The sequence below is a fragment of the Mytilus californianus genome, unplaced genomic scaffold (genome assembly GCF_021869535.1).
Source record: "Mytilus californianus isolate M0D057914Y unplaced genomic scaffold, xbMytCali1.0.p SCAF_4, whole genome shotgun sequence".
NCBI classification, from domain to species: Eukaryota; Metazoa; Mollusca; class Bivalvia; order Mytilida; family Mytilidae; genus Mytilus; species Mytilus californianus.
The window spans coordinates 73687771-73715650 of record NW_026262690.1 but is presented as its reverse complement, the minus strand read 5'-3'; the positions used below and the strand labels follow the sequence as shown (position 1 = coordinate 73715650).

Below are 27880 nucleotides of genomic sequence, written 5' to 3'. Positions count from 1 at the left end.
CTCTCTCTTACACGAAGAGACCTCAAAACAAACAGAGATCTTTCTCTCATCATATGCGACCATATATCCAAGTAAAGTTGTTCTGATTTAGTATCCGGAAACGATTTTCCTGCACAAATGTCGATCTATTTTAAGTAACCTCGACCTTGACCTATGACGTAGTGACTGCAAACAGGGTTCTTCATCTCATTATATATGTGACTATATATCCAAGTTAGGTTGCAATCCCAAATATATTATTTGATTTAGCAAGCGAGAACTGCTTTTCTGTGCAAAGTTGCGGTCTATTTTAGTTACTAAAACCTTGATCCTAGACGTAATGACCTAAAAGAATAATACAAAATGTCTGATTGAGCATCCGAAAACCAAAGCGACTGACGGAAAGACGGGTCAACTACTATATACGCATAGTAACGTGTAGTATACTTGTGCTAATATTTCCATTACCAATTCGCGATTGCAAAGAGTTTTTGAAATAGAATTATCTATGTTTTCACAAAATAAGAGAAAGATTGTACCAAAGATGGTCAAATGCAGAAGATGTACTTTCAGATTGATAGAGTGCTAAATAATAATACTGGTGGCTTTGGTGATGATTATATTGGTTGCATCGTACTAGCTCTAAAGTAAGTATCATAAAATTGAGAATGGAAATGGGAATGTGTCAAAAAGACAACAACCCGACCATAGAGCAGACAACAGTTTATATTATTCTTTTTTTTTTAATATCTGATAAATTTAGTATGAGGTAATACATTTGCTATTGCTTTAGTTTAGAGAAATATCTTCTTTTTTTAGATTTAGATGTGACATAACAGGACAACGGAATTTTTAAAGTTTGTCCCTTCGTTGTCCTTCAAATCGTACATTGACAAGCTACCCGAGCATTTCCTTTCAAACTTAAAGTTATCATAGACTTTGGTAAGAAGTGAAAAAGAGCAATTTTGAAAAAAGATACTGCTAATCAAAAATTGCACTACATATTACAATAAAATTATCTTAAAATATAAGTAAATTGATCGACTTATCTGAATAAGGGACGACATCAAAAGATCAATGTAGGATAAAAAACTTAAATCAAATAGTTTGGGGGTGGGGGGTTAAAATTGCTTCAAGTTTTGTTTATCCAAAATCGATTTTACATATATCCATATTGGTCAATCAATTTTTCCCAAATTAAGTTAAGAGGGGGGGTGGGGTCAGTGAAAAAACTATGTGAATTAAGTTTTTTATCCTACATTGAACTTTTGATGTCGTCCCTAAAATTGTTTATTTTCAATACGATTTTGTTTATTACAGTCCAGGAAGTATCAAAGTATCATGTACTGTGTATTGTGTAGACATACCAGAGTCATACATGTTAAATCAATCTGTAAAATATATCAAGGATGATATACTTAGAAGTGGGAATCAAATGCTAGGGGGATTTCAGATTTTATTGGGCAGTTTTGAAATCGTTCAAGTGTCAACTATACATTTACAAGAACCACCAGAACTTCAGAAACTATTTACATCAACTACCAACTCAAAGGTTACAACAACAGCCCACACAACAGCTGATAAATTGTCTACCTTTACGTCAAAGCTTGTAACATCGCAAAACGTAAACATAAGCTCTTTACCAGATATAAGTACCACATCACTTGCTGTCACAACCCCATCAAATGACACATCATCCCAAATGTCTTCCATTACTTCTAAAATTACATATCCCACTGAGGAAACAAATAGAACAATGACAACAACTATTGAAAGTTTTGTGACGCCAGCACAATCAACCAGTGTCCGGTCAAGTTCGACGCCTAATGAATCGTCAGAAAACGTCCAACCAACGGTTTCCAGTATAACATCTACGACAGTAGGTGCAAATGTTGTTTCTAACGATACAACAGCACCTGAAAAAGATATGACCACAGCGGAGGAAATAACAACACAAGCAGGTGTTTCAAATGTTACATCAGATGGCACAATTCCGGCTCAAACAACAGAACCATCCTTACAAGGTATTTCTATTAGAATTAAATCCTTACATCTTAACGTTATGTATTTACACTTAAAGCCACATTTGAAGGCCAGGGATTTATAAATATTTTAGTAGCTGTATGGCCACATCTGACCCAAAAAGGATAGTTAAAACAAACTTAGGTCTATTAAGTTGAAGGATAAGCAACCTAAGTTTCCTAATAATTTATAAATTTAAGAAATATTTGTTAAAACCATGTCAGTAGTGAAGCAGTAACTACTAGCATTAGCGTAGAACCAGTGTAGCATTGTAAGCATGTGCTTGCAAATAATTTTATAAAACTTTTTTTTTTCAATAGGAATTTTACTATAATCGTTCAGCTTACGGGGTGCAAAACGAACTAAAAACCGGAGATGAATGCTCGTGTCTGCTCCACTAGCGACAGTCGGCGTGCTGCTCCTGTTAAATATGTACATTGGTCCTTTCAAGTGATCACCAATCATACAATAGAAGATTGGTGAATGTATCTAGCTTACTCAAGGACTTATTCAAGTTTATAAACAATCATTACATCTAAATTCCCCCCTTAATTGTGACCGAATAAGATTTTAGATGAAGCCACAGTATTTTTACTGTTGAAGATATCAACTGTAATATTGTTTCAATAAAGGAGAGCATGCTTTCTTGTTCCATGATCTTTTATCATGGTACTTAAAATTTAAAGTATTTTAACCTTATCAAAACTTACAATGTAACCTTAATTTAAATATTTTCATTTGATTGATTTAGTAAACGGTAACTGGGGAAGCTGGTCTTTCTGGGCTGGGTGTGCAGAAACATGTGGTGCATCTCTTCGACAGAGAACTAGACTGTGTAATGATCCAAACCCAATAAATGGTGGAAAACCATGCCAAGGAAATAGTACTGAATATAAATCATGCGTTCTTGAAAACTGTCCAGGTACTTTATGTTTAAACTTTTTTCTCACTCACAATTGAGCGCATTTGAAGAGATTGAATTCAGACAGAATTCTCACACAAACTTCATATAGATATAAGAAGATTTGGTATGAGTGCCAATGAGACAACTCTCCATCCAAATTACAATTTGTAAAAGTAAACCATTATAGGTCAAAGTACGGCCTTCAATACGGAGCCTTGGCTCACACCGAACAGCAAGCTATAAACATTATAAAGGACCCCAAAAATGACTAGTGTAAAACCATTCAAACGGGAAAACCAACGGTCTAATATAACGAGAAACGAGAAACACTTATGAACCACATTAACAAACGACAACTACTGAACATCAGATTCCTAGTACATTATGATTTGTCAAAAGTTGATGAAGTATAATTCAACTTTTAGCTTGGTCATTTCTACTACTTTATAGCTATTATTTATGTTAAAGAGTTATTGCACTTGATTAATAAAATAGTAAATCGACAAATAATTTTAAAATATTTTTCTTATCTTTGTTGTTATAGCTAGTCTAAAGTAACAAGTACGTATTATCCTTAAAAAAGTCTAGATTGTTTTTCCTTCTGTTACTATTCAGGAAAGGCTTCTCGAATATTTTATCAATTAAAGATTGTGTGATTTAAGCATAATTATAATTTGCTAGATAATATTCTCCATTCTCGTTTCAATTTCCTACTTCGATCACATTTTACTTTAAAGTTGATGGTATGTGGACACAATGGTCTCCATGGAGTGCATGCAATGTTACATGTGGCGGAGGACTAAAATATAAACAAAGAACATGTACAAATCCAGCACCAAAATTTGGAGGAGAGAAATGTGCTGGGGAAGAAACTATGTTTGATTCATGCAGTGAAATGTCATGTCCAAGTAAGACTTCATTAGAAGACTGCAATTGCAATACGACTTATCTATTCGAGTGTGTTTAATGTACGATTTAGTTAGGTTTAATCATGTTAATAGTTTTTACGGTTGACCATGGAATCATTATAATATTTATTTGATACTTATGAAAAGAGTAACAATTGTAAAGGCACGTCAAATTTAGGCAATTTTCGAACCGATACAAAAGATTTCCTGATGATCATGATTTGCCCGTTTATTGTTATGTTTAAATTAGCTCAGAAAGATTAAATATTTCAACTTACACATATTAAGCAAACTCATATTCTATATAAAAAATCAACAATCCAATAATTTAACCAAATCTGTTTATGAAATTTAAGGAGAAGACAAACAACTTTACAGTTACTTGCATAATTTTTGAACTTCAAATAGTAATAATTTCATCGTTAACTGTGCAAAAATGGATTAATTGTTTAATTATTTGCATTTGAAATAAAATGCTTTTCGAAGACACATATATTTGCATGGTTACATTTTTTTGAAATGTATGATGCACTAACACTGAGTTATATAACTTTCATTATTTTTTTCAAATAAAAGCAAATAAATAAGTTATCAAAATGAAAACATATTTTTCAAGTCGATGGAATGTGGTCACAATGGAGTTTGTGGTCCTCATGTGATGTCACTTGTGGTAATGGAAGTATGCTTCGATCAAGAAGTTGTTCACCTCTTCAATTTGAAGGAAAAGACTGTGAAGGAAATACAACTGATATTGGATTGTGTGAAAACCCACCATGTCCTAGTAAGTATCAAATTTGACTTATAATTTTGTTTTCAAAAAACATTGGTAGAAAAGAACAATAAGAATCTTTTTTTATATTTTTATATATGCGTTTAACGAATTTGGAGTTATTCAGTGAGAGCAATATATATATTGGACACTTCAAGCCTCTTTTTTCTCTTAGGGAATCAACTGTATAAAGTCTCCCTCATACGTATAAAGTTGACGAGGAGAGTTGTATAGTTGAATACTAATCCTTACTTTCCGTTTAGAGTTCTTGAGGGGAGGGGGTTCTTTTCTTTTTTTAAATATGCGTATTTGTATCTCTGCTTAATTTTAAACATGCTACTACACATGTACTTATTCTACGGTAAACTTAATATGTCGAAGGTGTCTTGATTATTGATGTTAATAAATATATGTTTTAAAAATTATGAACAAAGTTTATATGAGCTTTTTTTTGTGTTTTATGCCTTTTATTTAAAAATCTATTAACAGTCAATGGTAATTGGTCTACTTGGTTGACATGGGGAGAATGCAGTTTAACTTGTGGAGATGGTGGTATTCGACAACGAAATAGAACGTGTAGTGATCCAGTTCCTCTGTTTGGTGGTAATGAATGCGACGGGGACGGTACAACTATTGGTCCATGTCAAGACAATCCATGCCCTAGTAAATATATTTATAGATCACTTTTTTATCATTTTATTTTTTTTTTTACTTTTTCAATTTACCTGAATCAATTTATATATAGTTCTCACGCTGGCTATACACCGTATAGGTAGATGAAAAGAAACCAAACTATAACAGTCAAATTATTATTGAACACCAATCGTTTAAACGCTTAAAATGTTCTTTTTTGAATTAAATCAAGTATGTTTTGTTGATGTTGGATCTTCTGTTCTTACAAATTTGAAAGCAAAACATTTCTGTTTGATTCACTGGTTATAGTAACATTTGATGTATATTATTTCTAGTACAGGGAGGCTGGGGCGATTGGACTCCATGGGAGAAATGTAGTAAGACATGTGGAAGTGGAACAAAAAGCAGATCACGAGACTGTAGCGATCCTCTTCCTCAACACGGAGGCAACTTCTGCGACGGATTTCCAAAGGAGTATACAGGATGTGAAGAGGAGAAATGTAAAGGTACTTCCAATGTATACTACAAACGGTTAATGAAAAGTGTAATTTGGTTAACAGTACATTTTGGAAACAAGAGTGTGTTTGAAAACTTCTTATTATAAAGTGCAATGAGAACAAAAATTATTATTATGAACCTACAGATGTTTGTTTCCTCAGAAAGATTAAAATTTTATCATGTCTGTTACATTATTTCTTTTCGTCATCGCTATATATATATATATATATATATATACTCTAGTATATGAATACCAGACGGTAAGATTTAGAATTTGGTCTTGCAATATATGTTTTTTTTTTGTTTCAAGCTCTTTTATTAACAATTTATTCATAGAAATCATGGGACATTATATGGGCAAATTAACAATTCACATCATGTATTCACATTTTTCACAAATGAAAATTACTTTTGTACATCAGTTAATAAAAACATCTAGCTACTTTTGTGTTTAAATCTAGTTTTAGGATATTGGTCTCCATGGGGTACTTGGGACGTTTGTAGCGTGACGTGTGGTGAAGGAGTCAGTTTTAAACGGAGAATCTGCTTTGGCCAAAGTGTTAATGATGATGAACAGGTTATATGTATAGGAGATGAAAGCGAAAATAAAACTTGCCAGGAAGATCCTTGCCCAGGTATATTAACCATCTTTCACAAACAAGTGCGGGTCAATTAGTGCAGCATGAATAAAGATATATTCTCAGTTTCATACTTCGCAATGATATAAAAAAAAATACGTAGATGTTGTATTAATGAAAATGAGACAACTGTCAAAAAAACTATAAACTGTGAATTTCTACACACCCACATCTCCCCATATAAACTTGGATTATTTGTAAAGACACACAGCTCAAATAGTATATATATATATATATATAAAGACAACACTTGTCTCTTGACTGTATACAACTGGTTCATGAGACAAATGGTAAGTTTTGAAATATTAAGAGACTCAACCCTCTACAAAATTGTATCATGGGAGTATCAACAAAGCAAAGTAAGAAACTGTCAAAAGCTGAAACTAGTTAAATAACAAGAGACAAGGCGTGCTGGAATCTTAATCAAGATCGCAGTTTAAATGATAGATATATCACGTTTGCATGGGATATCAATCGCTACAAACACCAAAAGCATAAGAATATCGCTTTAAATGACGTTCTTTGTCTCCTAAATATTTTCCCTGATGAAGACACTAATGAAGACACTAAATATCTTCCACAATATATTCTAGATTGATTGATTGATTATTGATTGTTGTTTGCTAAACGTCCAGTGGCAAATATTTTATACATGTTCAGGACGAGAACAAAATAACAATAAATACAATAGGTCGGTCCTGTAATAGAGGTCAAACAGAATGAACCACATGCCACATAGGTACCACTCAAACAGTATTTTTGTAATTGTTCTTAACGTACAGAAAACGTACCACTATCTCTACACGAGGCATATGATTTGACGTTCCCATTCTGACCGGACTTTGCTGCGTATTTATACATCTCGCACAACCAAACGTCCCCCCCTCAACACCACTTTGGCAGGGTTTTACTGTCTGTCTGAAGAAGAAGTGACCATATTCCTAATTTATTTTATGGATTACTGAAAAATTTGACTTATAACCGAATTTGTATTTGTCTTGGACCAACACGACGGATTCCACTATTGACGCAGGTTCTGCATTCGTTACTGTATAACAGCCAAGTTTTTCGTAGGGTTCTTATTGTTCAGTCTACTTTTCTGTATGGTGCTTTGTAGACTGTCATTTCGGTTTTTGTGTATCCTCTTTTTCCATAGTTTTGTCGTTTTTTCTTCTGCTTATGATTATAAATGGTTTCATTGGTATCTTCCTTCTCCCCTCCCCCTTTTTTTATTTAGGGGGTGTTTGAAACTACCACATTCGAACAGGAAAAAATTTACGCCATAGCCAAACTTCCAAAAATTATCGTGATTTTTGCGAAGGACTATAAACATGATAAAAGGGTTTTAAAAAATGTTATAACGAGATTATTGACGTGATCAATTGCAAGTTCTTGTTTGTACTATAAAGCACCTAAATGTGTTCATGTTAAACTTCCTTGAGATTGGTGTATTATTTATCAATTATTTGTTTCAATACGAACATTGATTTCTAAAACAAACCTCAGCGTTGAATATACATATGAACTGAGAAATAGAATCACTGCAAGATGTGACAAAACGTCAGTACCATTTTCAGAACTTTAATTTCAAAATAGATAACAAAAATATTTGAATACAGAAAAGGATAACTTTTGTTCTTTGTCTTCGACTTATTTGAAGTTATACCATATAAAAGTCTGGATTAATAAAAGCAAAATTATCATCAAGATAGTTGGTAGAATGTAAAGCACAAATCGGTAAGTAAAGTTCACACATTTTGTTCTAGTTGATGGTGGTTGGTCAAACTGGAATGAATGGGATAAGTGCAGTCTACCTTGCGGAGGAGGAATTCAAACAAGAAATCGTAGTTGTAATGATCCGCTCCCACAGCACGGGGGAGAGCTTTGTGACGGTAACGAAAATGAACATCTGCAGTGCAATAACCACAACTGTCCAGGTAAATGAGTTTGACTCTTTAATGACATATTCATTATTTTGTAGGAGAATAGTAATAAAAATATCTGATAGACTCCATCTCGTTATTTTCAGAAATATTACAAGTATAAGTTCTCGAGCATGTTTTCGAGCTGCAGTTTGTGAACAATGTGATATTTCTATAGATTAAACCAGGAAATTACTCTATTATTTTTAAAAAGAAAACTAACGATTGAATGTTGAAACAAAGTATGATTTCATAACCCTTATAAATGCTTTGAAAGAAATATGGTCCCGTACTAGTTTTCTTGTTGCTAACAAAATTAATAATTTTACAGACGTTCTTATGAAAATAAGCCATCCGCGATACCTCTTCTTTTACAGCTATTAAGTTTTAAATTTCGGAATCAAATATCTTTATTCGTCATAAAAGTGTACAACATGCATCATAAGACATAATCAAATAAATTTTCGAATTTGAATGATGTCCCACAACGAAATTGCATTCCTGCATCAAAATATACAAATTTTGGTAAAAAAAATTGATGGATCACTTTCGGTGATAACCGTCCAAAAATGATGCGTACTCCCATATAACTTCCTCCTATGTCACATTGTCGTCCACTGAACATTTATATAACGTCACTATTTACTAAATTACATAATACTTAAAAGTCATTTTCACATGTTGAATTAATTTTATTTTAATAGAATGATCTATGATCAGTTGAGATTACCTCGTTATTGCGAAATTCATTTGACTAGTGAACATGTGCGACTCAAAATCATGGTAGCCATCATACGTTTGTAGTCCATTGAATAGTAGATCTACCCAAAAGATGCAAGAAGACATACGTCATAGCATACTCCGTTGTCATGCTGCATAGAACATAATTTTGGTTACCCCATTTAGTGTAATAGATTACACAGTTATTTCTTTAATCCTTTGTAATAAAAACTACATAACTATAATGCCATTTTCAATTAAAAAAAAGACTGAGATTGTCTCATTGACCAAATATTTTACATGTTTTACAGGTGGCAGTTGTACAGACGCAACAGCATATTTATACGACGATACAATTAGTATAGCATGTATCATCACTGGAATGTTGAATCCTATGTCAATTATTATTACGAGAAACGGACAAAACATAGCAGGAATCAACGAAAACAGAGAAGTCCAATATCTACTATCATCAACTGATTTTAGTATAGTTATTAAACAGGCCGAAAATATAACTTTATCCTTGTTGTTTGAAAATGTCACATGTGAAGACGATGGCTTTTATGTAGTGCATGTAAACAGTACAGCCTTTTATGGGGTCAATATCACTGGATCTCTTTTGATTATAGGTAAGGACATAGTTTTATGTAATTTCACAAAAAAACGATAAGACTATATAAATTGTAAAAATTCATTTCTCAACTTCTTTAGAATAAAACCTTTAATAAAGTAAAATTGACAACTTTTATTTGAATTTTTTGATTATTTTTTTAATTTCTTTGAAAATTTATACTATTAAAGTATAGTTTAGAATTACAATTGCCATATCATTTAATTTATGTCAGTTAGGTGGGGGTGTTTAAAGCCCCACAAAGCAATAGAAGCTCTTAGTCGTACGGATACTGTTTCTGATAGTAATTATTTTTACCATTTGAAGACTGTAAAAAACTTACAGCAAGAAAGTTCAGTAAAAATACATGTTCCGTGTATCGTACGATTAAAAGATTTGTTTTTGTTTTGCATAGACAAACCAACCGTTCCTGTATTCTATGTGAATCCTAATCAGTTTGCCAGACTATCATATAGACAATCTGACTTTGAACATCAATGTTCCGGAAATATTGGGAAACCAACTGGAGAACTAACAATAGAAATGAAACTGAATAACTCGGAGTTTTCAAGAGTTCCACCTACGGATCTAGTTGTTGTACAGAATTCTCGTTATACAAAAGGATGCAGTAATTTTCAGATGTTGAGATTTACTATGAATTTTACATCATATATGAATGAAGCAGTTATGAGATGTCGCGTGCAAAACGACTTCATTCTTGGAGGGGAAATAATTGGTTCGGAAGTAGATTTATCAACTTTCCCAAGTAAGTACATTTTATGTATGGACACTTCATCTTTTCAAAAAAGGCTGAGCAAATGTTGAAAAGCTCCGATTCTTTTTCCGGCTTTGGCTATACTTTTTTGTCCTTTTTGATTTATAGCTCTTCATCTTTTTAATAAGCTTTGGATATTAAAATATTTTGGCTTCGAGCATCACTGAAAAAATATTGATTGTCGAAATGCGCATCTGATGCAGAAAAATTGGTACCGTTTATGTTATTGAAAACGGTCTTTGTGTGTCAGTTCTATGATTAAAAACTGTTCAGTCAATAACTTTACAGTTATTACAAATAATACCGAATAATTTTTAAAATAAAAAGCAAACACAAAAAAATGTATGAATGTTATTGATTTTTTTCGTAATTTTAAATCAATCTGATAATGGTGCCTTCATCATTTCACACTATTTAAGCTAGTAACTGTATCGTATGAATTACGTATGTCTATTATGTTTATGGTATTTAAAAAAAACTAATCCGAAACTAAATGATATTGTAGCCTTTTATTTCCGAGAAAAAAATGAATCGGTCTTATTTTTTGAAAAGTTAGCATATAATGAGTGTGTTGATTGCATTGACGAAAGTAATTTTAAATTGTAATTTCAGAAGACAAATGTACTGATGTTTCTGTCCATATACAACACGAAGCAACGATGACATGCACTTTAAACAGAACAAAAGAATATGAAGAGATAATGATTGTCAAAATCAAAGATAGTGTCAACATAAATATATCAAGGATTAGTAAAACCGGAAATATAGCATACCTCCAAGACTATTTAAACATAAAAATACATGTTATTACGAATTCTGTTATTTCTATTGATTTTTTAAACACCACTTGTGATGATGAAGGAGACTATATGTTGATTATAAGTAATGGAACAACGGTTACAGCCACGGTGACAGGATCATTGCAGCCGATAAGTGAGTCGTTTAATGTTATTGTTCGGATCCATAGACAAACAAAATGTGTTTAAATTGATGTCTAAATCGTACTTGTGGCTCGTGTCCCTTAAATACAATAGGCCCTTTTGTTTTTGTTTTTGTTTTTTTTTTCTTTCATAAATAAGGTTAGGAGTTCACATATCAGCAAAAGTCAATAAATCAAGTTAAGCCGCACCTAGGGGCATTATGTGGGTCGGTCTGTGCGTCCGTTCGTCCGTCCGTCTGTGCCGCTTCAGGTTAAAGTTTTTCAGGTTAAAGTTTTTGGTCAAGGTAGTTTTTGATAAAGTTGTTGTCCAATCAACTTGAAACTTAGTACACATATTCCCTATGATATGATCTTTCTAATTTTAATGCCAAATTAGAGTTTTGACCCCAAATCCACGTCCAAGGAACATAGAAAATGATAGTGCGAGTGGGGCATACGTGTACTATAGACACATTCTTGTTTTCTAGAAAAACAAGAGAATTCGAATAGATTTATCTTCATGTCATTTTGAAGAAAAAAATAACGTTCTTTTGATCTTGGTCCCGATTGCATCTGCCGAAATGTTAGCGGTAATAGGGTGTTTTAGTGGGAATACGTTAATGATACAGCAAATCAACATAGTAAAATAAACACATAGACAGTTGTCTATAAATCATGTTAAGTTCTAAACCGCCCCCGATCTAAAAATGTGTTTGAAGAAATTCACCAAAGACTATCAATGATCTGCCATAAACACCAAACTTCCTCAACTGACAGCAACACCAAACTTCCTCAATTGACCGCAACACCAAACTTCCTCAATTGACAGCAACACCAAACTTCCTCACTTGACAGCAACACCAAACTTCCTCAATTGACAGCAACACCAAACTTCCTCACTTGACAGCAACACCAAACTTCCTCACTTGACAGCAACACCAAACTTCCTCACTTGACAGCAACACCAAACGTCCTCACTTGACAGCAACACCAAACTTCCTCAATTGACAGCAACACTACGGTATGAAAACGTGCAAAACCTTTAGAGTTCCAAACTTGAGGTAGGCGACTATTTTTCTCTCAGTAGTATCAAATAAATATTTCATGCGAGAGTTTATTTAAACAGGTGATCCAGAGAAGCCTACTTTATTCTTAAACCCTGCCGTTGTTGTCGAGTCCGGCTCTTATAATGAAGCTCATCATTGCTACGGAAATGTTGGATACCCACCGGGGGAACTTCGTATCGATGTTTTAATAGATTTGACCGGAAAAGTTGATAAACAGTATTACCAAATACCGGATGAATTCGTTTCCAGATTGAATGACATTAGAACTAATCAGGATTGTCATGGATTCCAAAATCTTACATTCTTACTAAACGTAGATGGTCAGCAAAATAATCAAACTTTGAGATGCAGAGTAGAAAATAAATATCAATCTGAAGTAGATCCTTATGCAGATGTTCATGTCCTTACAATTATCCCAAGTAAGTATACAACACTAACTAATTTTAGTTATGGAATGTGAATATGTCTACATTCTAAATAAATTTAATAGCCGACTTAAAGATGAATATATATATATATAAGAGATGCGGTGTTAGAACTGAAGTTATAGAGAAAGTGCATTTGTGTACATCTTAAAATCGAAGACAAATACGAGCTTCCCCGAACTTTTCCATTTTGTTAATTGAATAAGGTAGAGAATGTCCTTTTCAAAATTCTGTTGTTAAAATATCTCATTTCATACTTCATATTTCTTAGTTCCCATTTCCAAGTTCCAAGTTGACAATTCTTAGTTCTAAGCTTATATTTCGTGTTTCTAACTTGACAGTCTTACTTTAAACTTAACATTTCTCACTTCCAAGTTGACATAGCATTTAAAACCGGATTATGATGCCAATTACTTTCATCTAAGATTTAATGTTTCATTTGTGGAAACTTTCGAATTAAAATGCCAATACAATAAAAGTGCCTTATGTCTTGTGAAGACGAAGCACGGCCAATAACCTAACAACTATGTCACTCCATACGGCAATACAAAAACGAGCTATAAAAAGGGCTCTGGAAGGATAAACTTACCCTGTTTATCAGTCGGCATCCATAGTATTGGCTATTTGACATGCTAATCGCTGTGAGCAGCTAATATCAAAGACAGTGGTAAATAATGCAGAATTTTAAAAAATATCATTAAAAATTTTATGTCAATTTGGAATTTTTATTTAAAAAAGATAAAACTATGTAGGTTATATTCGGAAATATGACATAACATTTCACTCTATTTTTAAAGTATGACTTTTGCAGAAGACATATGCAAGTGCAATACTATACAATCCGGTATACGTCGCGGACATCCTGGGCGATGTGATTATTATGTTGAATGTGTTAATATGACAGTTCCAGTGGGAAAACAATGTCAGGCAAACCAATGCAGAAATAGTTCAACAGGAATCTGTTCAGATGACTGTTCTGAGAATGTATGCAAGGAAACAGTTCCTGCAGGTAATACATTTTTTTTAATTTTAAAATAAAACTTATTGCAGAGATAAGAAATACGTAAGATTAAACTAAAATCCAATTTTGCGTACTTTAAAACTGTAATACTTTGATATATATAGTATAATGTATGTAAACCTTGTAATAATCAATTTGGTCGATAAAGGATTCAAATATTTCAAGAATCAATTGTTTCGTATACATTTCTGCAGTAATAAAGCAAGAGTCGAATCTCAGAAAGAGTTGGTGTTTTTATGTCAACTCGAACTTGTTATCTACACACAAACGCCTCGAGCTGCTGTCAAAAAAAAAGGAATCTCCATCAAACATACTTGTAAATTAATTAGCGAGTTGTAATACAAAATAAGGAGATTTTGTATGATTGTCAATGAGACAACTATTCAACGGAGTTCGAATGACGTGGTTTTAAGCAATTACAGGTCAACGTAAGGACCTTCAACAAAGGGCAAAACCCACATCATACAGTCAGGTATAGAAGGCCCCGACATGAATGACAAAATGTGAAACAATACGAACAAAAAATCAACGGCCGAAAAACAAATATAACACACGGCTACCAACGATAGCCACTAAATTACAGGCCCCTGAATTAACAGGAACATAAGGAATGTGGCGGATTTAACAGTGTTTATAAGTACTCACAAACACAAATACAAACGCATTTACCTTTTATCAGATATATCCATATATAGATAAGAATAACTTTTTTAGATTTTTGTGGTGCTGTAACCATACCATCTATAGATATGACTACTACCGTTAGTCCAACTGTGTCACGTAAGTGTTTAAAATGTAAAATTTACCTTCTACGTAAAATGTTATGAAACTTATACACAATGCTTATTACCACAACACTGAGACCAAGTTCGAATTTGGGTGGCGTAACTTTTACCGATCTTGAGTTATGTCCCTTTATAACGTTATATGCAATTATCATGTCCCATGTACACATTCTCCATTTATTTTCATGTTTTTTTTTCAATTCATAATGATTACCATCTTTACAAGAAGAGCACAACAACAATAGTATTTAAAACGTTACCAGTTAGTTCTGAGTTATGCCGCTTTTTACGACGAGTGTCATTTTATACAATTAAAACTGATGAGAAATGTAGTCTCACAATTTAAAAATTTTCGTCACCTCAACCCAACTCAAAATATGCTTACACAACTTAAAATACTATTACCAATACTTTTTTCCGGCAACATAGGAATATTTAAAAAATGTACAGCAAACACACTGACATCAGTAAAAAAATAGAGACAATTTTATATTTGAACACTAATAGTCTGTATGAGTTCTCTGTAAGTTAAGTAGAAATTTTAATCCCGTCTTTCTTGGACAACTGTGTATTTTGTTTCTAACAAAGACAATTTAACAAATGAAGGAACTGTTACTTTGAAATTAATTAACTATTTTAATCGTTTAAAAGAGCAGGGACCAGTGTCATGAAGCAATCTTAGTGCTTAAGATCATCTTAAGATCATCTTATCTGCTAAGAGTGTATCTTGAAGTAATCTTAGAATGATTGACAGCCCTTAAAATTCATGTTGGACTCGCAACCCTAAGAGTACTCTTTATCCTTCTCTGATCGCTCTCTTAGCTTTAATCCTAACGATGGGGTATCTCGAACGTCGATAATCAACTTAAGATCGTCTTTGATTACTCTTAGCAAATTTTAAGTGTATCAGCATTCTTTTTTTTTACTGAAAACTTAACAGAAATTTCTAAGAGTGGTCAGGGGCACGCACCCCTATCTCTCTCTTAGTTGAAAATATGGCGCTTATAATGTTCTTGCTTTTGCGTTTAAGAGAGCAAAATAGGATATACATAAGGATCTTCAGGGATCGAACAAATCCATTTGATTTCCTAGACGACAGTAGGATTGTCCGTGATTACAAAATAGGAAAATGTCCCCAGTACAGTAACAGCATTTCTTTCATCTGAAAAACTGTCAGTATTGTTTCCGATTCATCTTTGTTAAAGTTGGCTTTTTTTATGATAATAAGATGTGGTATGATTGCCATTGAGACAACTATCTTACAAGGTTCAAATGAAGTGGATGTAAGCAACTATAGGCAATCGTACGGCCTTCAGCAATGACAAAAATACATACCATATAATCGGCTATTAAAGGCCCCGACATGAAAATATGAACATTCAATTGAGAAAACCAGCGGCCTAATCTATAACAAAATAATTTACGAAAAAAAAATATACTATGACAGACATGAACCAACGTCAACCACTGAACTACAGGCTCCTGACTTGGGACAGGCACATAAAGAATGTTGCGGGGTTAAACATGTTTGAGAGCGCTCAACCCTCCCCTAACCTCGGACAGTGGAGTTACAGCACAACATAAGAACAAACTCTGAAAATCAGTTGAAAAAGGCTTTACTCAGGAGATCGATACAAAGCAGGAAAACAGCTAACAAATACACAAACAGGACGTGGCAGGGTATTTGTTCATCCCTAACAACGAAAACACTTAAAGTACAGATCTGAGGGTACTCGCAGTTACTGACAGCTAGTTCAAAGCCAATAACAACTAATTAAAACAAATCATGTATCTATGACTAAAATATCATTCAGTACACATCCTACATCCAATAGATTTAGTGTAAAGACGGCATTCACAGTCAGAGAAACACATGACCATTAGCAATGCCAAAATATAGGTCCCGTGAAAGTGCATATGTGTATAACAATAATATTTAGTATGGTTTTAATTTACTGATAACAAAATCAATATTTATACCAATAAAAACAATATTAAAGGTATAATAATTACAGTGTTGAATTGGTAACCTTTTAGAATAAGTTTATTTAAAGGAGTGATAAGTCCCGATAAGTATACCCGGATCGTATCTAAATTTTCAGGCTCGGTAAACAAGAGGGTAGGAATGCCCTTTACCGTTAGACATCAAACGGTCATTTTCGGCTACTTTTAACATCAAAAATCGTGATTTGTCAAAATATCCTTATCGTGATTCGTCACATGTCTCAAATAATCATCCGTTACCGTATTTTTTTTGGAAAGAAATTATCGTGATTTGTCAAAATCGTCGGTTTTTTAATCGTCATAAAGTAATTGTACATTTTATCGTCATGCATTGAAAATTACCGTTAATGTTATTAGGCAAGATTTGTTACCTTTATACGTCATGAAGGTACCCCCATTACAACCCTCAAACAACATCACCGTAGAAATTAGGATGTGCTATTCTGTTTGAAATAAGTTTTCTACAGGTACAGCCAAACTCGCTAACCAAATCTGTGTATCTATGGAAAAAATTAGGAAAGGTTTTAAGTTATTTGTGCTAACGAAATCCTTGACTTAATAATGTCCCAGTAATACATAGATTACGTTCCTTGAAATCTAAAACTTCACTACAGACAAGGATATAGCGAACGAGTTTTAAAATATAAACACCGCAAGACGATGCCAAAGGAACATCACCGTCAAAAAATGGAAAATTATCAATAGGGAAAGAAAATTTGTCCCTTGTTTTCTTCGGACCGTTTGGAGCACCTCTATCTGCCATTTTTGTTTTTTATTCAATGTTTGAAAATATTTCTTTAATATAAAAATAAGGAGATATGGTATGATTGCCAATGAGACAACAGAGGGACGAAAGATACCAGAGGGACAGTCAAACTCATAGATCGAAAACAAACTGACAACGCTATGGCCAAAAATAAAAAGACAAACAGACAAATAATAGTATAGATGACACAACATAGAAAACTAAAGACTAAGCAACACGAACCCCACCAAAACCTGGGGGTGATCTCAGGTGCTCCGGAAGGGTAAGCAGATCCTGCTCCACATGTGACACCCGTCGTGTTGCTTATGTTATTACAAATCCGGTAAATAGTCTAATTCGGTAGGTCACATTCGTGAAAAGGGAAGGGTATTGTAGTTACGACATAAGGAACATATCCGATATCATCTGTGAAACGGTTATTCCAAAACGGTCAACCAACTCGTGATGGCGTCCGTAAAATTTACAAAGGGATGATTTCAACTTCACCATTTGGAACTCTTGGTTTAATAGCTTCCTTGTGAGCAGCAATCCTCTATCAAGGAAATCATGATAGGAAATACAAGCCCGGGAATATCGTATCAATTGGGAGATATATACTCCGTTTGCAGGCGCTTCTGGAATGTTACTACATAGAAATGGGAAGCTGAAATCATCCCTTTTGTCGTAAAGTTTTGTTTTCAACCGACCCTCATTGTCAATTTCTATATGTAAGTCAAGATATGAGGCAGACTTAACTGTATCTGTAGTATCCTTTATCTCTAGTTCGATGGGATAGATTCGTTCAACATAGTCACCAAATTTTGTATTATTTAGTGAGAGAACATCATCTGTATAGCGGAACGTAAAGTTAAAGGATATTGCTAACTTCTTTCTTTCCAAAGAAGTTCCTGTATGAAGTCAGCCTCATAACAATAAAGAAACAAGTCGGCAAGAAGAGGGGCACAATTGGTTCCAATTGGAATTCCTTGAGTTTATTGAAAAACACGTCCTCCAAACGTAACAAATATGTTGTCAATCAAGAAATCAAGCAGCTTGATAATGTCCGTTTCAGAGAATTTTTTGTCAGAATCAGAGTGATTCTTTACAAAGTAGGATTTATCCCTCCCCAAGACAAGATACTTGTATCTACGTTCGCCGTTCTTTTTAATAAAACAAATTAGTACCAACTCTTTCAATTTGTCTTTTAGTTTGGAATGGGGAATACTTGTGTAAAGTGTAGAAAAGTCAAATGTTTTAATACTATTGCAAGATGAGAGAGTCTTAGATTGTATGTACTCTAAAAGATCTTTGGAATTTTTTAGTATCCACATCTGATTCACTCAACCTCTAGAATAGGCAACTATCCACCAAAGTTCAAATGAAGTTGATGTAAGCTATTATAGGCAATCGTAGGGTCTTCAACAATTAGAAACACCCATACCGTATAGTCGGCTTTAAAAGGAATAGACATGGAAAATATGACACTATTCAATTGAGAAAACTAACAGCCTAATTTTTAACAAAACAATTTACGAAAAAAACATATATGACAGACATGTACCAACGACAACCATTTGAGCAAAAAACGACAACCACTCAATGGTCAATAATCAACTAATGACTTTGGACCGAGCTTTGGACAGACACATATAGGATCATATAGAATGTGGCGGGGTTAATAGATATAAGAAGATGTGGTATGAGTGTAAACATGTTTGTAGGCGCCAACCCTCCCCTAACCTGGTAAAGTGGTGTAACAGTACAACATAAGAACAAACAATAAAAACAAGCATTGAATTTAAGTGTGTTTTTCGACCGTTCTATTAAACGCACAGATGATTTTTACTATCGACTTTGCCTTGAACTCTAATATTCTCATCAAAAATCAAAGGCGGTCATTTCGAAAAAGTCGATAAGAGTACTATCTTAACTCACAGTCGTACGTGTATACTAAGATAGCTGTAAAATTGTTAAGAGTAAACCACGAGAGGATTGGAGATACGCTCATAGCACCATCGTAACGTTATCGTAAAGCGTTCGTAAGTAATCTCTTAAATGAAGCTTAAGATAGGTTTTCATGATGCTGGCCCCTGGAAGGCCATATAACTTGATAGAACAAAGGTAATGAGTATCATACGGTTCTGAGCTTGAAAAACCTTTCAAAGAGAAACTATAAAAATGAAACATTGCTTTGCAAGTTAGATCTAAAAAAGGACATTTTACGTGCCAATCTGCCTAAGAATCAGGCAGTGGTGAAAACATGACAAACAAAAACCCACTCAGGTTGACATTAATTTTTGTTCAAAATGTATAACGGTGCTTGAATATAACATTCGTTTCCTTGTCCTGTTCTGGTAATTCAAGATATAATTTGGTTGAAATGCACTAGAAATGAAAAATTAAGGGGAGCTAACTTCGTAATTTGCTATCATTCTAACCAAAATTTATCTAGAGATTTCTCGAATTACCAGACACGCAGAAACGAAAGACCTACCATTTCTAACTCAGGATGAGGTTAACTTCAAAATAGGATGGTTAGGTCTGTGGGTTTTTTTAGGGCATGTTTTGATTTTTTTCAAAATTGCCTGATTCTTACAAAGACTGGCACTTAATGCTTCATATTTCCAACTTATTTTACAGCAATAGAGTGCACGAATACATCGATTTTCTTGAATACTGGTCCCGCAACAATACTGTGCTATTTGAATAGAATAACTTTTAATTCAATAACTATCAATAGAGCTTCAGAGACCGAGGAAACAAAAACATTAGGATTCATCAGCAGTGATGGTTCTGTCAGCATGCTGCCAATAGAGGAACAATTCAATATAACAATAGACTTTGACGGCACCAAATTAACCATTACAATGATGGTAGCGACTTGTGGTTCAGAGGGACCTTACACTGTTGTTGTTGATACAAGTGACCAAATATATACTACAAATGGTCATTTAATAATCTTACGTAAGATATTAAGAAGAATAGATTATGGCAGCGTGTAAAATGTCGGATATTTTATCACAGGAATAGGAATATTGCTTTATTATAATATAGTTTATGCTGGTGCGATGTTTGAATTTACGGAATAGAAAACACACACGCGCGTAAATAAATCGAAAACCTCAAGGTATCAAATTTCAGTTTCATTTTCTCATCTCTTTTCCAATTAAGGGTTTATAAAGTTTCAACTGCAGTATGGTTTAGGCTTTTATACTGCCCCAGTTTTTTGTGCTGCAGCAAAGATAGGGAAGTCATGTAATGTTTCATTTGTGCGTCCGTCTATCTATCCGTAATATTGGAAGTCAACACTTTTTTAATGAAAATCTTCTTTAAAAAATGTATGTAATGCAATTTTACAGTAACAACTGTACAACAATATATAGTCCATAGATGTGCTTATTTATGTTCAAGTTGATTAGAAATTTTGGGGTAGGTAAAAAAGAAAGAGAAAAAATTATATAGTATTTCATGGAAGGGAATGAAATTGCTATAACGAAAATAAGGAGATGTTGTATGATTGCCAATCATATAAATATCCAGCAGGGACCAGAATGACGTAGATGTTGACAATGTTTGGCCTTCAACATTGAGCAAAACCCAAATTGTATAGTGAGCTGTAAAATGCCCTTATATAACAAAATTTCAAACAATTTTAAAACACGAAAACCAATGTGCTAATTTATGATAAAACGAAAAAAGATTAACAAATCGTTAGACAGCAACCACGTGCACTGAATTACAGGCTCCTGGTTTGAGACAGGCACATACAGAATGTATCAGGGTTGAACATATCTGCGAGTGATTAACCCACTCCCTATTCTTAAACAGGGTGTAACAGTACACCATAAGAACAAACTGTTAAATTCAGTTGGAAAGGTCTTTCAACAGCAAAGGCAAGAGTAAATATCAATTATCTTGAACAACAACAAAATTTTTGTGAAATAAAAATCCCGAATTTTGAGAACAATGGTATATCAATATCGGGAAATGTTGACAACATTGCAAATACATCTTAGATTATACATAATATATAGAATAAGGTAATATGTTTTTAAAATGTATATACTTGAAAGTAGATCTAGTTTATTTTAAACTTAACTTTTGCTATGCTTTCTAAGAAAGAAGAACAATTCAATTGAGATTTGCATACGAAGTGCAAAATCGCCTCATACATGTAGTATGGTGATTTTTGACGGGCGCGGATAATGATACCTATTGTTTGTAATCATTTACAAAAAAGATTACACAGGTATCGGTGCAATTTGTAGGAAAAATTAACTGCTTTCCGATGATTTTGTCGTGTTAAGAAAAAAATAGCATGCCTTACATAGTTAGATATTTCTCCCAAATTGCGCCGATTAAAAACTTGATTTGACTTCTTTTGGTTACTCCTACTTAATTAACCGTACAGAATGTCTTGCACCAGAGTAGGTAACCTGTCGAAAAATTATAGAATCATGTGCAAAACAGTGTAGCCGAGACCATTGATTGGCGCGCTAAAATATCCCATTGACTGGGTCAGATTAGGTGAACGTTCGTCTGTAACGCCCACAACTCACGACGTATTTATTATAAACATTTAAACTGTGGGGTTGCCAAAGGGTCTCAGTATATATACGAACTACAGTGCACAGTATATTATATACATATTTTATTTGCGATCATAAAATGTACGAAGTCGTCCATTACTATGTAAATTGGGTCGATTAAAAAAAAAGCTGAATATGTTTCTGTTGCCAAGGGTTTTTCATAAGTATAGTAGTTAGCAGAAAAGATCATCAAACTATACATTTTACCTATTCAAAAACGTAAATGCAAATTTCACAAGGCTTGATCCAAATAGCCTTTTTACTGTCTAATAACTTGCAAGTACGAAAAAGACAGGAAAGAAGTATATTTTGTCTATATGTTTTGTGTTTGCACACTTTTTTAAAGTTGATCATGCATTCGTTCTAAAATAAAATTTTGACCAGATAAAAGTTAAAAGATGACATAATTGGACAACCGCAATTGTTAAATCGCTTTGACGTCCGAAAAAAAGATAATAATCAACACATCCATTGTAACTTTTAAAGCCAGTTAAATCCTTTTTTGCTGAAAGAACGTCCGATATCATAAAAATTCATTATCAAAACATAACAAAAACACAAGTAAAGAACGTTTAAGTATTCAACATAAATCAAAACACAAAGGTTATTCCTGATTAGTTTTTCGAATTATTTTATTTAGGCGTTGAGACCCTTTGGTGACCCCACAGTTTAAATGTTTATAATAAATACGTCGTGAGTTGTGGGCGTTACAGACGAACGGTCACCTAATCTGACCCAGTCAATGGGATATTTTAGCGCGCCAATCAATGGTCTCGGCTACACTGTTTTGCACATGATTCTATACTCCGGAGTCAAAAATCGGTAATCTGAAAATATTCTATTTGTGCATTTAGCTTTTACGGAATTCTTCCAGGGTTTTAATCTTATTTTTTCAAGGTTAGGATATTTATCATTTTTCTGAACCATTTTTACAAATGGTGCACATTTTGTGTAATCAACTATAGATTTCAATACAGATCACTGAAACTGTACAGAAAGATTACAAACGTATTGAAGTCATACATATCCTAATATGAAGATTTTCAAAGACTATTATACATTGTTTAAGAATCATTCCGCTCTTTTCCGATTTTCATATATAAGGTCAATACCATATTATTCATAATTATATGTTTTGAATTAATTATTTATAAGTTATGGTTAATAAAATTAATTCATACACTATTACTTCATCATATGTCCAGGAGAAAGTATCTGTTTTGAATAATGTTTCTGTTTTAAACAGGCAAGCCATCAAATCCAAACTTAGAAATGAATAAAGATCAGGTGATAAATCTGGGATATTACAGACCAGGATTTGAACACGTATGCAGTGGTGACGTCGGTGAACCTCCCAGAAATCTAATTATAGAAATACAGCACACTGGGTCGACGTCTTTCGAACCGTTACAAGATCAATTCATAAAAATCATATTCACAAAGATTCAACGAGAACATTGCTATAACAATACAATGACAGTCCTGTTTGGCATGCTGTTTTCTCCTGAAATGATCAATAGTAAAATACGGTGTCTTGTGAATGATTCCGTTTCTTTGGGAAACAATGAAATTTTTGCAGACACAGAAGATTTACACCTTATTCCAGGTTTGATTCGTTTTAATCTTGTTTTATGTGCTCCTGCACTGTATGGGTATACAAACACATCAATAGTACGTAAAAGACAAAAAGGCAACGCAAACTCTTCATTTGTGAAGGACAGAAACACCGTTTCCAAAATAGTAAAAGTCACACAAATAGTTGGGAGCAATCGAAAAACAAATTTAGATCTAAACAAAATAGGAGCCAAATAGCATTTCCTGATTTGTTAACAGGTACACATCAAGATTAGTCAATAATGATGTAATTTGTATAGCCAAGTGATGACCTCTGGGTTTGAAATCAATGACTTCCAGTCCAACATTAAAGACACATCCAGCAATGTCTCTTACACAATTTTCAATGTTTTGTTATTTCCTAAATGTACTCATTAATGTTATAAAAATATCTTTCTGTTAATTTTGCAGAAGATATCTGCAATTGCAATACCAAAGATAGTGCAAAAAAGGGACACCCAACAGTTTGTGACGTTTTTGTGCAGTGTACTAATTTCACAGTACCTCAAGGATTACCATGTCCATCTCTTAACTGTAGAAATAGTGTGACGGGTGAATGTAGTACTGACTGTTCTGTAAAAACATGTAGTGAACCAGTTCCACAAGGTATCCTTAATAGAATCATTCTGAAAATTATTATGATAGTTGTGATTTATGAAAGACGTAGAGCCATTTTCCACTTAATTTATTTCAAACCGAGGCCATTTTGAAAAATTCTTTCAATCTTTACATTAATTCATTATATCACATCCCAATGTATGAACTTTAAGTTTCTAATAATAGTATGGCTTAATTCTAAACAGATTACTAAATTATAAATACCGATGTTTAGCAAAAAGTAGAAATTTTCACAGATTTTTGCAAATTTGGTACTAGTATTTATCCAAAATTCAAAAAACAAATTAAGATCCTGTTAATGAAACATAGACAGTGGAAATTTGGCTCTACCTCAATATGGTTTTGTTTCTTAAAATCGAGGGAAACAGTACTTATAACAGGAGGCTACATACATGAAGTGTTTGTGCAAAGTGTACCGATATAGACGAAATTAAAAGTAGCTCAAGTTGTGTGTGTAAGATGAATACGAGTGTTGATTTATGTACATCAAAAGCAAAGAATATTTACTGTATGTGAAATACAGTTCATGATTTATACCCAAACAGATGTTTTTACCTTTTTTTGTGTCAGTGGGATATGGTCTCATGTACGTATACCCAGGACTTTCTTGTAGCCATACTTACTATTCATAATGTATATAAAGAACTACTTGATCAAGTTGGAGCACATCAACATTTTATCTTTTCTCTATCTCTGATTAAGGTCGAAGTCTGAATTATTATTTTGTTAGGCAAATCGACGACATACTGCAATATGTCAATACAAATAAGATAGTAACAGGTGGAGAGTTTTAGCTTAAAGATCAACCATCATCTAACATGCAACTTAAAACTTCAACACCAAGAATGTGACTAATGCGGACTTTACCAATGTGCGTAAAAAGAAATGTTGGTGTACGAAAATAATTAAAAATCATCAACAAGAGATCAACGTGCAGTATTATAAGCTAGGCAGGCGTCTATACAATATGTTAAACGCTACACTTCCAGAATAGCAAACAAATAAAGATAACTTAAATAAGCAAACATGTTCAGAAAAATCCACAGACCAATAAAATACAAAAAGTGTGATTAAAATTTTTGATAAAACCTTTTTTTCTAGATTTTTGCAAATAGGAAGCAAGGAAACAGTAATCACAGGTTCAAGAAGAAATATCTCAGGTATTTGTATATGAAAAGTTTTGGTTTGAATTTAAAAAAAAATATTGAAAATAATAGATAATGTTTTGTTATAAGAAAAACTTATTTTTATGGCATCGACACAAAGTGGTCAGGGCCATATAGTTTTACCCTTGTCCGTCATTCCGTCATTCCGCAACGAACAGTTATACGAACTTTATTTTCTAAACGCCTTCACATATTGAGCTGAATTTTAGTATGTGAGTCTACTATGATGAGTTGCAGATCAAGATTACGTTTGGTTCCTCTCCGCTGGTTTTTGCCGAAATAATTGGTTTTGGGCTTTCAAAATTTTGGTTTCAATAACAGTTATACGGACTTTTTTCTAAATGTCTTCATATATTGAGCTGATTTTTAGTATGTGAGTCTACTATGATGAGTTCGAGTTAATGTTTGGTTCCGCTCCGCTGATTTTTGCCGAAATTACGGGCTTTGGACTTTAGTTAAAATAACAGTTATAAATACGGACTTTCATTCTCACATTTCCACTCCTAAAACTGGCTTCAACCGTTTTTTGCGAGCAGGGCCATTCGTGTCGGATGAAAGTCACTACAGAAACACGTAATTATATCAGTAACACTGCTTGTTAATTATCAGTACCCGAGGTTACCTACCAGTGCTACCGCCCAATAGACTGTTCGTCTGTGTTGGTATGAATCGAATGATACATTTTATCTGTAGTTTCAAGTTCTTAAAAGCAGGTGATTGTTTTAAATCTTAGATTCCTACTCCACACGGAGGACTTTATCTTAAACAGCTGAGCAGTTTTGGTTTTGGTCGTATTTGGTTTTGTGGTTTCTGGGTTTTGATCTCAAACATACCATATGAAAGCTATTTCAGAAACATGTGTTACGTGAACAGAAACCATATCACATCTATTGTCTAAAAAAAGTACTGCGAGGCCACGTTTGAATATAGTTTGTGTGGAGCAGGATCTGCTCACCCTTCCGGAGCTCTTGAGATCCACCCCGGTTTAGGGCAAGGTTCGTGTTGCTCAGTCTTTAGATTTCTATGTTGTTTTTTGTGTACTGTTGTTTGTCTTTTGGTCTTTTTTTATTGTGCCATGGTGTTGTCAAGTTTATTTTCGACTTTTGAGTTTGAATAAAGTTGAGAATGGAAATGGGGAATGTGTCAAAGAGACCACAATCGACCATAGAGCAGACAACAGCCGAAGGCCACCAATGGGTCTTCAATGCAGCGAGAAACTCCCGCACCCGGAGGCGTCCTTCAGCTGGCCCCTTAACAAATATGTATACTAGTTCAGTGATAATGGACGCCATACTAAACTCCAAATTATACACAAGAAACTAAAATTAAAAATGATACAAGACTGACAAAGGCCAGAGGCTCCTGACTTGGGACAGGCGCACAAAATGCGGCGGGGTTGTCTCTTTCGTATCTTTCGCCTCTACTTTGTCTCTATTTTCAAGTTCATATTTGTTAACCAGCTTAGATTCCTACTCAGCCAGGATGACTTGACCTTTAAAGGCTTAGGTGTTCTGGTTTTGTTTTCTCTGGCTTTTCGTCTCGAACGTACAAGATGATAGCTATTCCCGAAACACAAACTACAGCGAGCGCACGTTGAAATACAATATCTCTTATACAGATCCACACCAGAAAGTCTTGAATTACTTCAAAACGTATAAATTGCTTTTGAAGGACCGTGTGGATTCATCTGCCAAAACTGAAAAGGTTACAAATTTCAGAACACCATCAATGCATCGTTAATTTGTTTGTGTGATAAATTCAAATATGTTTTGTAACGCATGTTATCGTGAAAATGATGTGAAAAAATGAAAAAGAACGAAATGATTGTCTGTTCTGAAATAGTTAAATGGTTTTCTAAATATTATAAATAACTTAGTTATTTTACAGGTTTCAAATGAAAATTTAGTCTGTGGATACAGTTTCCTACAACCATTCAGACTATCCTGTGGATATAGCCTCATAGTTCATATCGGAACATTTAGAGGATTATTTTAAGTGTTCCATCAAAAAGATTTACGTGTTCCATCAAATAGATTTGCTTGTAAACAAAATGTGTTGTTCATTAAACATTCACATCAAACCCATCTTGGTTATCCAGACGAAGTTCAAGCTTGATCGGAATAATGAATAATGAATTATATGTTCATATGGTTTTTTTTTTCGAAAACTATTTGATGTTGTTGATTCATGTATATTCATATTAATTTCTCATTAACAGACTGAACAATTAAGAAATTCGCCCACGTCGTTCATTGTAATTTGAATGTTATAAAATATAAATGATTATTGTATTGATTGTACATATTTCAATTTCATTTTTATTAAATTTAGTAGAAACTCTCAAATAGCTTTGCATCTTGAACCCTTTTACTTTCACCTCCAATACGATATATACATAAACAATCATCAACAATTTGTACTCAGAAATAAGCCCTTTAAATTTTGCAAGAACTAGTAATCTTACAATTTAAAGGAAAACATTTGGTTTTTAAAGTGCATAGATTATCCTCGGTGTCCATTTTATCGAAACGAAATTAAAAATCTGAATG

The 27880-nt window shown here is 33.6% G+C and overlaps 1 protein-coding gene across 1 annotated transcript; it reads left to right on the top strand.

Moving 5' to 3' along the window:
* The first annotated feature begins 531 nt into the window (after positions 1–531).
* On the top strand, positions 532–27684 carry LOC127737073 (uncharacterized). The gene is made up of 20 exons (XM_052247605.1): positions 532–626; positions 1300–2003; positions 2753–2923; positions 3643–3813; positions 4430–4594; positions 5072–5245; positions 5551–5721; positions 6175–6348; positions 8118–8288; positions 9305–9622; positions 10019–10369; positions 10991–11311; positions 12424–12783; positions 13601–13798; positions 14525–14590; positions 19985–20308; positions 23180–23539; positions 23959–24153; positions 25267–25325; positions 27219–27684. The coding sequence occupies exons 1-19, from the start codon at positions 532–534 to the stop codon at positions 25278–25280; spliced, it is 4503 nt and encodes a 1500-aa protein (XP_052103565.1). The 3' UTR covers positions 25281–25325; positions 27219–27684.
* Positions 27685–27880: the final 196 nt, after the last annotated feature.